A 12,240-nucleotide genomic window follows, 5' to 3' on the forward strand; every position below is an offset into this window, starting at 1 on the left:
CTTAAGAGAACTGTGAAAGAAGTGTGGGCCAGAATGTTTCCACAACAAAGTTACAGATAGATAAAGGCATGTAGAAAATGATTGCCTCAACTTATTTCTGCTAAAAGTGGTTCTGCAACCTACTGAATCAAGGGTGTATTTACTTTTTTCTTCTTTTTTACCTGACTCTAAGTATTACTGGGAGAGTGGCTCATCAGAGAACTACTTGTTTTTATCATTGAGTACAATTATATCAATCTGGCTGTTAGACATTAGTCTTAATAGTAATATTAAGCAGAATCAGGTACATCAGGATGATCATGACAGGATTTCTCCCCCAGTGAAGACCTGATGTCTCCTGTGTAATAGACATCATTTATTAACATTTAGAACAATTTTTGTACACAAGCATCAGAAGTGTTTAAAAATGGCAGCAGTGGCAGCAAGACACATTCTAATCAACAGACTGGTTCTCGCATGCAGTTTTACAGCGCAAGACATTTCAAGTCTTATTGTCATTATAAAACAACAACAACAACAACAAAACAAAGTGAGGCTTTCTTTTGGGAAAGGCTGAGACCAAAGAAAACAATGAGCAACAATCTTGCGTTTATTTCACTGAATTGGCTGTCACCCATTTACAGCCAAGCGTACATTCATAGACGTTTTCTTCTACCTCAGAAGTTTGTTTCAGTATAATTCCTGTCAGTGAACATTCATCATGATGAATAACATGAAGAACCATGAAATGAAAAAAACATTCACATCCACAGTAAATGAAATGATACTCTAGTGTCGTTACAATTTTACTGTTATTGTGCTCTTGTTAGAATTACACTAATATACTGTAAAGAGGACTGCTGTTCAAAGGAAGTCAAGTGCTTTGTCTCATATTTACAATATTTAGGTAAATAAACATTGTAAGTGAATTGTAATCTCAAAGAGCTGCCAGTTACAGTATATTAAGATAGTAATGAAACATCAACTTAAAAAATATCACAATCCTTTATAAAATACTTAAAAAAAATTGGCCCACAAGTTTCTTTAAAGTAAATAGTAAAGTTTGATTTTCTGATCAGTAAAGTTGGGAGCCTTAAACTCCTATGTGACGCGGCACAGGAAAGGGACTTTACGATATCACCAGTGTTTATCTTAACTTCACTGTGTATCGTTGTCTGACAAATATAGATTCTTTAAGTGCTTCTGATGAATAAACTGCATATAAACAACGCACAATTTTACCCCAAATCCTAATATCAAAGCTCTCAGCTGCAAAGTTCAAATCAAACTCAGCACAGCCACACATGCCTAACAGGTTATTTATACTTCTGTGTTAAATCTGCATCTGCAGGTGTGTTGTAACCACAAACCCTTCTGAAACATAGGCTCTACATAGTTTCGCCACAGAAGTGTAATTCAGGCATAAGAGTGCAATTCGGATAGTCAACGAAATTTGCCCCTCAGTGATGCTGAATATTTTTCTGTCTTTAGCCTGTGAATTGTAATCGATTGACGGTTTCTTGTATTCCTTGTGAAGTTTGTAATGAAAGTTTAATCATTTACTAAACTTAAAACCTCATAGAAAATAAACAAAAATCTTTTTTTTTTGGATGTTAATCGAGACATTTTGACATTAAAATGAAAAAAAAAAAAAAAACTTCGCCTAGCTTTTGTATGCTGCGTCACATATTTATGTTTCCATATTCCAAACTTTGTTTGTTGATATGTTAGCAGCTGACTTCATGAAAATTCAAATGACACTAAGCTGCTTCTTTAACCAATTGTCCTGAATTGTTTGATATTTACTTTTACTTCAGCTCAAAGTTACTGCACACATGTTCTTCTGGGTGTGTTATAAGAAGTGGGGTCTTGTTGTAGAAGGTAAGTCCTAAAGGGATCTATGAATTTTCAAAAACAATTTAAAATCAAGTTAGCTGCGAGCTTCCCCACAGATTGATATATTTTTCTGACAGACATTCATTGGGCATTAAAAGTTTAGAACACTGCTGACTGTATGAGGGTTAATCCCATTAGACTATATTGTCCATACATTATCTGGTCCTAGCAAGAAGACAACTGTGGAAACGATTTCACATAAAAGGCTCTTCTAGAAAAGTTCTATGTAAGGCTTTATAAACATCTTCACCAGAAACTTTGTTCAATTTACTCAGATACGTTAAAGGACTTTGATGTATATCACATACTTTTTAGTGTGTATTGTATACATAATATATACCACTGCATTTACATGATGTACCTACAACATAAACACAGTCAGTGGAGGTACTGTAGGTTTAACAAGCTGTTTGAGTTGAATTGTGGAATGAGTAAAAAGTGTCTTTCTTTCACTTTTCCGCTGCACTTAGTCTCTTTGCCTTTATGAACGCCATCCCGTGTGTCCTCATGTGAGTGTTCAGGTTTCCCTCCGTTTCAAACATCTTCCCACACACCTTACATTTAGTATTTGGTGTCCCATCACTGTTCTCATCAGTAACATCGAACTGGTTCTCTCTTTGACTCTCCTCATCTTCCTTGCTCCGTCCGTTATATCGGCCAAGGCCTTGAGGCTCCTTCAGCCGGTGGACAATAAAGAGGTGTCGGGCCAGTGAGCGGTGGGAGGTGTAGCACAGGCCGCACTCTTGACACTGGTAAGATGAGCCGTCAGACTTGTGCTGAGGAATGTGCTCTTGGAACGCGGCAAAATCTTCAGTGGTGAAGCTGCAGACAGCACACTTGTGAACTTTGAGGATGTTCACCTTAAGCCTCTTCAGTGGCTGCGAGATAGTGCCCCTGGAGTTCAACCCTGGATCTCCTTCATCATCTTCTGTCTTCCTTTTGGGGCTGAGGCTCTGTAAAGGACATTATGTGAAAGTTAGCTCAGAGATGTCATGAAAAACAAAGAAGCAATTTCCTTCTAAAATTGTAGCACAGTACCTTTTCTTTGTCAGGTAAAGCCTCCATGTTATGAGTCTTTCCTCCTACATCTTTCACTCCATGCATCAGTTGAATGTGCTGATCCAGCAACACTCTTTTAGTAAAGGGCTGACTGAGAGCTGGGCAGTGCCTATAAAATCACAATTTAAAAAAGTAAAGGCACATTAAAAAAAGTATCTCAGACTTCACTAAGGACAAGGCACATTTTCCTACAAGAAAATGTGAGTTCGTCATGGAGACCATGGACACAAATAAGACTTTAGGAAATGTAAGCATTCCTCAAACAGTTGCAGTGAAAGCGATACTCACGGGCAGGTGTAGACCTTCCGTAAACCCTTGTGTTTGAGACGATTGTGTCGGCAAAGGCTGTGGGAGGAGCTGAAAGACTTGTCACACTGTCGACAGGGGTGCTTTTTCAATATCTGCAGGGGGAAGGGAAGAATGTCTGAGGACTAAGTCATATAGACCTAGAGACTGTTTGGCAACTGCCTGGAAGCCACCACTTGCTAGGATAAATGAGTATTCCTTGACCACCTGCAAGTGGTTGCTAGAGGTTGCTAGCAGTTGCTGTGACATTGATTGCCTAAGCCCCTGACCTAGAGTCAGTGACCCCTAGTAACCACTGGACGCTAGGGAAAAAGGTGTAGTCCTGCACCCAGTGGCATGTGGTTGCAGGAAGTTGCCTTTTGTCACTAGCGTCCAGTGGTTACTAGGGGTCACTGACTCGTCAGGGGTCAGGGGCTTAGGCAATCAATGTCACAGCAACTGCTAGGTGAAACTGCTTGCAAAGAGGTATGTGATGCTGCATTGCAAACCTCGTTGGGAGTCATTTGCATGGAAAATGGTAACTGCCAACTACTCACTAACCAACGTTTGATCAAATTGGAAATGAAGACCATTTGCCTTCAATCTGAAAGTTTCCCCTTTTGAAACATGTCGGTTGCAGTGGCAAGGTGCAGCTTTCACTTTGAAGGTGAATGTTCTCCATTTCTGGTTTGGGACACTTTTATAAGTTTCACTACCCCCTGACCACCACAGCAAACTCCTGTCAACCAAAGTAATCACAAGGAGGGTTTTGATGCAGCAGCCTCTTTGTGACTGATTTCATCTAGTGACAGCCAGCAACGGTTTGCCAACCAGTTGAGAATAAATGCTGACTGAGCTCTAGGCCTAAGATACTAAAAATATGCTTTAAAAATTTTGACTCAATAAAGCGTACTGCATTTGATCTCCAATGTGGGCCTCTGTGATCTACATTCAACCATTACACCCCTTTTCTGGTTATACTTGTGTATCTTCAGAGAAGCTCAACTCATTTATCAACACTAAGCAAATCTTAAAAACAATAATTTGGCAAATCTTAAACTTTCTTATGAGAGTGGCAGATATTTACCTTGCCATGTTCTCGCCTCATGTGCACCACAAAGAGCTCCCTGGAACTGAAGAGGCTATTGCAGTCTTTACATGTGTATCCTGAACTGGGAGAAGTCTTTAAGTCTTCTGAACAGTTACTGTTATTTTTCTTTACTGACAAAGCTGAAGGCTTCTTTTCTCCCTTGTTTTGACCGTTGATATTTCCTCCATCTTTGTTATTATTATGGGGGCTCTTGCTGTTGGTGCTGTTAGAATTAGTGGGCTTCGTGCTCAGTGGAAGGTTGATCCCCAGGTTTGGCGGGCCCTCCGTTGTCTTCAAGGTTCCATGTATGGCCTGAAAATGAGCCATGTGGGCACAAAGTGTAAAAAATCTACAGTCTGACATTTCTAAAGTAAAGCTCATGAGATTAATTGGAAGGTACAGTAAAAGGTTTAATTTCAAGTTAAAAATACTCATAGAAAAATTAATCCTATTGCACAAAAATCAAACTATATATTTTTTATGCCTACCTTAATATGATCCAACATGAGCTGTTTTTGTGCATAGTGCATGGAGCAGTCGGGACATTTAAACACTGAAACTTTATGATTGATTATATGCTGGTCAAAGTGTGTGTAGAGGAGGGACTGAAGAGTAAACACAGTATCGCACATGGAACATTTATAGATCATCCTGAAAGACAGACAGAGAAGTATTTAGGGATGGGAGCTGTTCAAATGCTTTTGGGTTTACATCATGCTTATAATTAATATTGGTGCCAGTCCACTACATATAGTATGAAATATTCAACTTGAGGGACACTCAGGCCAAATGGGTCAAGGACAGCTGCTGCCCAGCGTATATATCATAGGAACTGTTGATGATGAGTGATGTAAGTAAGTAAGTGAAAGGTTACTGTGTGGAAAAAACAAACCAAAGCTAAGCCACCACATCTAAAACACACAAATCCTACTACTGATGAAACAGCAAGGATAATGAAAGTCATTGGACATGGGCATTAGGTTACACTGACGTGTGCCTGTGTCAAAGAAAGCTTACGTACATTTATGTTGATGCGTAGACCATGAAAACAGTTATTATTTATATGGGTATATAACTGAGATTAATTTGAAAACCCAGCTCTGAAAATGTTAGGAATCTGTCTGGAATGTAAATATAAACAGAATGCAATGATTGGCAAATCTCAGAAACGGATATTTTATTTACAATAGAACACAGAAAACGCATCATGATAAATATTGGCTCATTTTGAATTTGATGGCAGCAACATTGGGGACAAAATACTGGAAAAGTAGGTGGTACTTAAAACAAGAAGCTGGAGAAATATTTTGTAACCAATTAGGTAACTAATTGGTAACATTATTTGTTATAAAGAAGTATCTTATAGAGGCCGAGTTTGTCAGAAGACTGGCAGGGGTTCACCTATTTGCAAAAAATACAAATTGTGAAACAGTTTTAGAATTAATGTTTCTCAATGTAAAATTGTAAAGGCTTTTGAATATCTTATTATATACAGTACATAATATGACCAAATATTCAGAGAATCTGGAGAAATATCTGTGCACAAGGTAGAAGGCTGAAAATCAATACTGCATGTCTGTGTTCTTCAGGTTGTCAGACTACACTGCTCATTTACAATGGACTTAAATCTTTTATTGGAAAACATTGATGCTGCAGAGGAGAGGACGCCATCCAGCTTGTTGGTTGGCAGTGCATCTCTGATAGTATACATTAGTGCCTATGGAATTAGCACTAATGGACAACAGTGTGGCTTCATTGTAGAAGAGTCTGGATGCAGAACAGACCTTCCTGCAGTCAGGACCTTTAACAAACTGAAAATATTTGCCACATCATGAAGTTAAAAATAAGATAAAGAAGACCCAGAACTGTCTCCTCAGTTCCCAGATATTTAAAGACTGTTGTTAAAAGAAGTGGTAATGCTACAAGTGGTAAACTTGGCTGTCCCGACTTTTTTGAGATGTGTTGCTGCCATCAAATTCAAAATAAGATAATATTTTTCTTAAAATGGTGCATTTTGTCAGTTAAAACATTTGATACATTTTCTGTGTTTTATTGTGAATAGAATATATGTTTATGGGATTTGCAAATGATTGTATTTTTGAAAAAATATTTTCAGAATTAGGTTCTGTTTTACATATTTTTGTAAAAGATGATAGATACACCATGTGAAGACCTACTTGGGCTCGCCTGCCTTCAGTCCTGGATGCTGTGTATATGCATGTGAGTGTGTTCCCGGTGCAGACTTGAAGGCCATGGGGCAGAGAGGACATTTAAAGAAGACCTCACAGTGAGTACTTTGTATGTGGGACTTTAGAGTTGCGACATCAGCAAAGATCACACTACAGTGGGTACAGCTGGAGGGACAAAGAATGGAGAAAGGAAGAAAAGGTAAGATATTGACTCAATTTACATTTTATAAATCAATTCAGCACATTCTCCTAACAGAAACTTTGTTGATATGAATTGAAAATGGTCATTGACTTTGTGCCATCAAGAGTCTAGCACCTTAGTCTGCAAAAGACTCGTGTCAAACCTGGACCTGATTCTTGAGTTTATAGTAAAATATATGAATAAATATGCATAAATGTGTTTTAGGAGTTAAATATGAAGCCCAATACCAGTTTTATATTGCATATTAAAATACACGATAGTTAACTTAGGCCCCAGTCACAAAGACCTAAAGGCTAATTGGCAACCATTAATCACGAGGGAAAAAAAGCAATTGCTGGCAGTTGATGTGAAATCAATAGCTGAAGCCCCATTTCTCCAGGACTAGAGACAGGTTGCCAGGACCACCAGGCAGCCATCAGTAAAAGTGTGTATTCTGTGAACAACTGAGATGTGGGACAGTTGTTAGGTGAAATTGGAAGAATATATGCTGAGTTGAAAACCTTGTGATTTCAAACTTTAACCCAGGGTCCAGAGGTCAACATGAGGTTACCAACTGGTCTCAATGCATGTGTGACTGAAACAGGGCTCTAGAGTGCGACCAATTTGGTCGCAAATGCGACCACATTTTCCAGTGGTGCGACTAAAAAAAAATCCTACTTTTCGAGTACAAAAAAAAAAAAAAAATCCGCAACTCTGAAAGTCTCCATGTGGTCAACAACTGACACACATTATGCCCCTATTGTGGTCTAAACCAATCAGAGATAGTCAGGGGCGGGCCCCTTCATGTGTACGTTTGAAAGTGCAGGTGGATAGAGAGAGGTGAGTAGCTTGAACAAAGCGATATCAATTCATGAAATCCTGAATCGACTTTTAAATATAAATGTATTTTGCCAGAAACGCCAGAATCTCAGGTTAAAGCTCACAAAACTATTTGAACAACCACCAAACAGTAAATGAGAGCAGGTAAACGAATTCCACGTAAACACAGAGTGGACCCAACGCACCAGAATCCGCTTTTTCTTTCTCGGCTTTCTCACCCGACGGCCCGTACATGGACATGCCGTCAGGGCTGAAAGCCGACAGCTCACTGATTCTGATGCGTCGGGTCCGCGCTGTGTTTACGTCTTTTTTTGTGCTAGATTCTGAGCTGCATGTTTTGTCTCTCTCCAACCAAAATTCACTGAACCAACAGCAAAAGAAGATCCAAACTACGCTTCACATTTGATAAACATCGTCAGGAATTCCCTCTGACTTGTGCTGTTTTGCTTCCCCCACGATAAAATCACACTTCAAGGTTTGTCTCATGGAATGTGCATGGAGCTGGCTCTAGGGAAAAAAGGTTAAAAATACTTAACCAACTTAAAAAACTACAGGCAGACGTTGTTTTATTACAAGAAACCCACATGCCTGTCACAGGTTTGAATAAACTTAAAACACCTGAGTTTCCTAATGTGTTCTCAGCCTGTTATAATTCTAGACAAGGAGGAGTAGCAATTCTAATACATAAAAATATTAATTTCACAGTACTCGATACAGTTATAGATCCAGAGGGCAGATTCCTAATAGTCAAACTATCTATACTTAACCAAAAGCTAGGTATTGTAAGTATATATGGTCCGAATGTTGATGACCCTCATTCTTCCACGGTTTTTTAGTGCACTCTCCGAACACCTAGATTGCACAATTGTTCTTGGGGAGACCTCAACCTGGGACTAAATGAAGAAATGGATAGGCTCAATACAGCAGGAACTCAGCGTAATTGGCAGTCCACAAATATAATCAAACAGTATATGAGCGACTTTGGTCTTTGCGATGCATGGCGCTCCCTCCACCCTAACAGTAAGGAATATTCTTTCTTCTCACATGTTCATCACTCCTACTCGTCTGGATTATTTTTTGGTCAGCAGCTCACTGCTGAGTGACATTTCAGACACTGAGATTCATCCTATAGCTGTCAGCGATCATGCTCCTGTATCTTTAACACTAATGCAGAAGAATAATACCACACCAAGTAAAAACTGGAGATTTAATACATCGCTGCTCAAAGATGAAGAGTTTATCAAATACTTTAAAAAGAATGGACTTCATATTTAGACTTTAATGACATTCCTGGAACATCAGCATCTGTCCTCTGGGAAGCAGGGAAAGCCGTGATGAGAGGTAAAATAATTTCTTTCTCATCACATAAGAAGAAAGAAGAAAACAAAAATATTCAAGAACTGGAAAAAACATCAAATCCTTAGAAAAAGCCTATGTATCACACCAAGATCAAGAAATATTAAACAATTTACGCAAAACAAAACTAGAATTAAATGAAATTATTAATAAAAAGACTAAATTCTTAGTACAAAGACTTCGCCTGCAAAATTATGAACACGGTAACAAATCCGGACAATTTCTTGCTAACCAGTTAAAAATCAATAAAAAAAAACAACTATATGTGCTGTTAAAGATTTATCTGGGAATACAATATATGATCTTAAAAAATAAACAAAATTTTTAGAGATTTCTATGAAACTTTATATACACCACAAATAAACCCATCTAAAAACGAAATTGATCAGTTTCTGGACAACATAACTCTTCCAAAATTATTAGACACCCAAGCAATGACACTGGATTCGCCACTGACGCCAGGTGAACTCCAGGAAGCCCTGATAAGCATGCCCAATAATAAGGCTCCAGGTCCAGGCGGCTTTCCTGCAGAATTCTACAAAGAATTCTGGACGATTCTAACACCAGTTTTTACAGAATGTTGCAGGAAATCAAAGAGAATGGTAGACTACCACCAAATATGAACTCTGCAAATATCAGTCTCTTACTAAAACCAGGCAAAGACCCTGTATATCCCTCAAGCTATCGTCCAATATCCCTTATTAATGTAGACCTTAAAATAATCTGCAAAGCTCTCTCAAAGAGATTAGAGAAAATGACCCCCCTTTTAATTCATCCTGACCAAACTGGTTTCATAAAAGGTAGGCACTCATCAACAAATACACGTAGATTACTTAATTTAACAGACTACTCATGCAGTAAAAACATTGAAACCATAATATTGTCTCTTGATGCAGAAAAAGCATTTGACAGAGTTAACTGGAAATTTCTATTTGCAACTTTACACAAATTTGGTTTTGGAACCTCTTTCATAAACTGGTTAAAAATATTATATAATTCCCCAACAGCTTGTGTCAGAACAAATGACCAAACATCCTCCAGCTTCTGTCTCCTGAGGGGCACCAGGCAGGGATGCCCACTCTCCCCTTCACTGTTTGCAATTTTTATTGAGCCACTAGCAGCAGCAATTAGACAGAATTCAGTAATTAAGGGCTTAAAATGCAAGAATGTAGAACATAAAATCAGCCTTTATGCGGATGATGTGTTACTTTTTCTCCAAAACTCACAAACCAATATCTCTGGGGTGATTGAATTGATAAATTCTTTCTCAAGAGTCTCAGATTATTCAATCAACTGGTCAAAATCTACAGTTCTTCCGATTAATTGCTCCTTCCATAATTCTTCTCCTACACCACTGCAATCTGGAAATATAAAATATTTAGGTATTAATGTCTCTCCTAAGCTTTCAGAATTAACTAAATTAAACCACATCCCGCTTTTAAAGACAGTAGAAAGCGATCTGGCTAGATGGAAATCTTTACCCATATCACTCATGGGAAGGGTTGCCGCTATAAAAATGATGGCAGGCGGGGGGGCTTGGGGTTCGGGGGTGCTTCGTCTCCGTGATGGGGCTCTGGCTGGGCCTTGGGGGCTTCGGTCCTCGTCGGTGTGTCGCCGAGGTTGTGGGCGGGTGGGTGCGCGGGGGCTCAGCCCTGGCGCGGGGGGCCTCTGGTGCATCGGCCTAACTGGGGGGCTCTTCAACTGGCAGGGAGGTTGTTCCAACCTTGCAGAAGTCCACTCTGCAGGTGGGGGAGAGACACAGGAGAGGTGGAGAATAAACCTAACCTGGGTGTCTGCTGTCTTGTGTAGTCTGGAGATGATTGAATGTTGGGGTGGGTATAGTTTCCTCTGCGGTGGGGTGGGGTGGGCTTCCCCAGGTCCTGTGGGGCTTAGCGGCGCTGCTGCCATAGGCCCCGGTCTGGATGGGCCTGGGCTCCCTTGCCTTGGTGGGTACTAGAGGACGGGGGTGCCTACTGGGGTCAGCGGGGAGCTGGCCCTAAGGAGGGCATCTTGCCCTCCTTCTTTTCCTCCCATCCCGGCTGCCTCCCTCTTCCCGCTCCACCACACCCACCCACACAGGTAGGGCCTTGGGGTGCGGGTGTGTCACCAGGGTGCAGGGAGGCATTCCCCCCTCTGTCCCCTTCTGGCCACCTGTGCCTCAATTTTATTTCACAACTTAGACATCCACATTATTCACACTCTCATAACACACACACACATATATATATGTATATAGGGCCTTGAGGGTGACCACGTTAACGGCGCCCAGAGGACGGTTTGGGTATTCAACCCTACCTCTGGCGCGGTGCCCACCTCTCAATTTTAAATCCATGTAGACATTGAGGGTTCTCGGGAGGGCGTGCTAACACCTGCTGCTCTCTGGCAGCAGCACCATGCCCTCCCTTGTTTTAAATGCACTTTAGAACAACACGCAGCAACACTACACATGAGCGGGAGGAGGGAGGTATGGGGTCTTCACACACCCCGTTCTCTACTAGCCATTGGGGCGGGGGCTGGGAGGAGGTGTTGGCTGTCCGATTGGCCTCCCTGCTGCTGCGGAGCCTGGGCGGTCTGCTTGCCTCCACCCCGGGGAAAGGGTCACATCTCTTGGGTCTGGGTGCTGTTTCCCCCTCTGGGGGAGGGTACCTGGACCCGGGGCATAGAGTATGTTTGGGGAGTATGATTGTGTGTACATGTCTATGTATGTCTATCCTTACGTTGGGTGAGTGCTGAGTGTTTGTATATGTGTGCATGAGGGTGGGAAAGCATGTTTATGTCTGTGTGTGCCTGTTTGTCTGTGTCTATATGTCAGGTCTGGTCTTAGACTCCACCTCCCTGGGTACTCCCAGGCCCTCCAAGTGTGGAGGCCTATCTCCCCTCACCACACTCCCTGCTGGTAACTGATGCCCTCAGGGGTTGGTGCACTGGTGGTTCTTGGTGTCCGGGGCTGGGCGCTCAGGTATGCACCAGCTCACTCCCGGTGGCTACTTGGCGGGGCCTGGTGCCTATCGCTCGGTCAGGCCTCTTCCAGGGCAAAGGGGGCCCTCGGGCCTCCGGCCTCGGGGCCTGCAACTTGGTTCACTCTGGCACAGCTGGCTGCCGGCAGAGCCGGCGGGCACGCCAGTGCAGCCCCCTCTGGCTTCTGCTCCGTGGCTACTGGGTGACCCCCTCGTCTGGGGATCTCCTCAGCCCTTCCCAGGAGGGTGGCACGGATGCCCCTCCGGTGGTACTCCTTGGGCTCTCGCACTCTGGGACCTCTGGATGTCTGGAGCCTGGATCTCCTCCATGCCTGCTTCATGCCCTGGGGGAGGGGGCTATGGCCCTCCACACCCCTCTAGCAGACCGTTACATGGGGAAACCTTTTG

At 41.8% G+C, this 12,240-nt stretch overlaps 2 protein-coding genes across 4 annotated transcripts in view; one reads left to right on the plus strand and one right to left on the minus strand.

The window, feature by feature from the left end:
- znf532 (zinc finger protein 532) overlaps positions 1-12,240 on the minus strand; it is a 21,392-nt gene continuing 9,152 nt past the window's right edge. For all 3 annotated transcript variants that reach the window (XM_039615914.1, XM_039615913.1, XM_039615912.1), the window contains 6 exons: positions 6,487-6,663; positions 4,798-4,960; positions 4,307-4,621; positions 3,223-3,335; positions 2,914-3,043; positions 1-2,828 (listed from right to left, as the gene is read on the minus strand). In XM_039615914.1, the coding sequence (XP_039471848.1) occupies positions 2,325-2,828; positions 2,914-3,043; positions 3,223-3,335; positions 4,307-4,621; positions 4,798-4,960; positions 6,487-6,663 (1,402 nt within the window). In that variant the 3' untranslated portion in view covers positions 1-2,324. The remainder of the gene's footprint in view (positions 2,829-2,913; positions 3,044-3,222; positions 3,336-4,306; positions 4,622-4,797; positions 4,961-6,486; positions 6,664-12,240) is intronic.
- LOC116331704 (gastrin-releasing peptide) overlaps positions 6,637-12,240 on the plus strand; it is a 23,874-nt gene continuing 18,270 nt past the window's right edge. Inside the window, exon 1 of the mRNA XM_039615915.1 lies at positions 6,637-6,697. Within this exon, the coding sequence (XP_039471849.1) occupies positions 6,679-6,697 (19 nt within the window). The 5' untranslated portion in view covers positions 6,637-6,678. The remainder of the gene's footprint in view (positions 6,698-12,240) is intronic.

Source organism: Oreochromis aureus, linkage group 7 (assembly GCF_013358895.1).
Source record: "Oreochromis aureus strain Israel breed Guangdong linkage group 7, ZZ_aureus, whole genome shotgun sequence".
In the NCBI taxonomy this organism is placed as follows: Eukaryota; Metazoa; Chordata; class Actinopteri; order Cichliformes; family Cichlidae; genus Oreochromis; species Oreochromis aureus.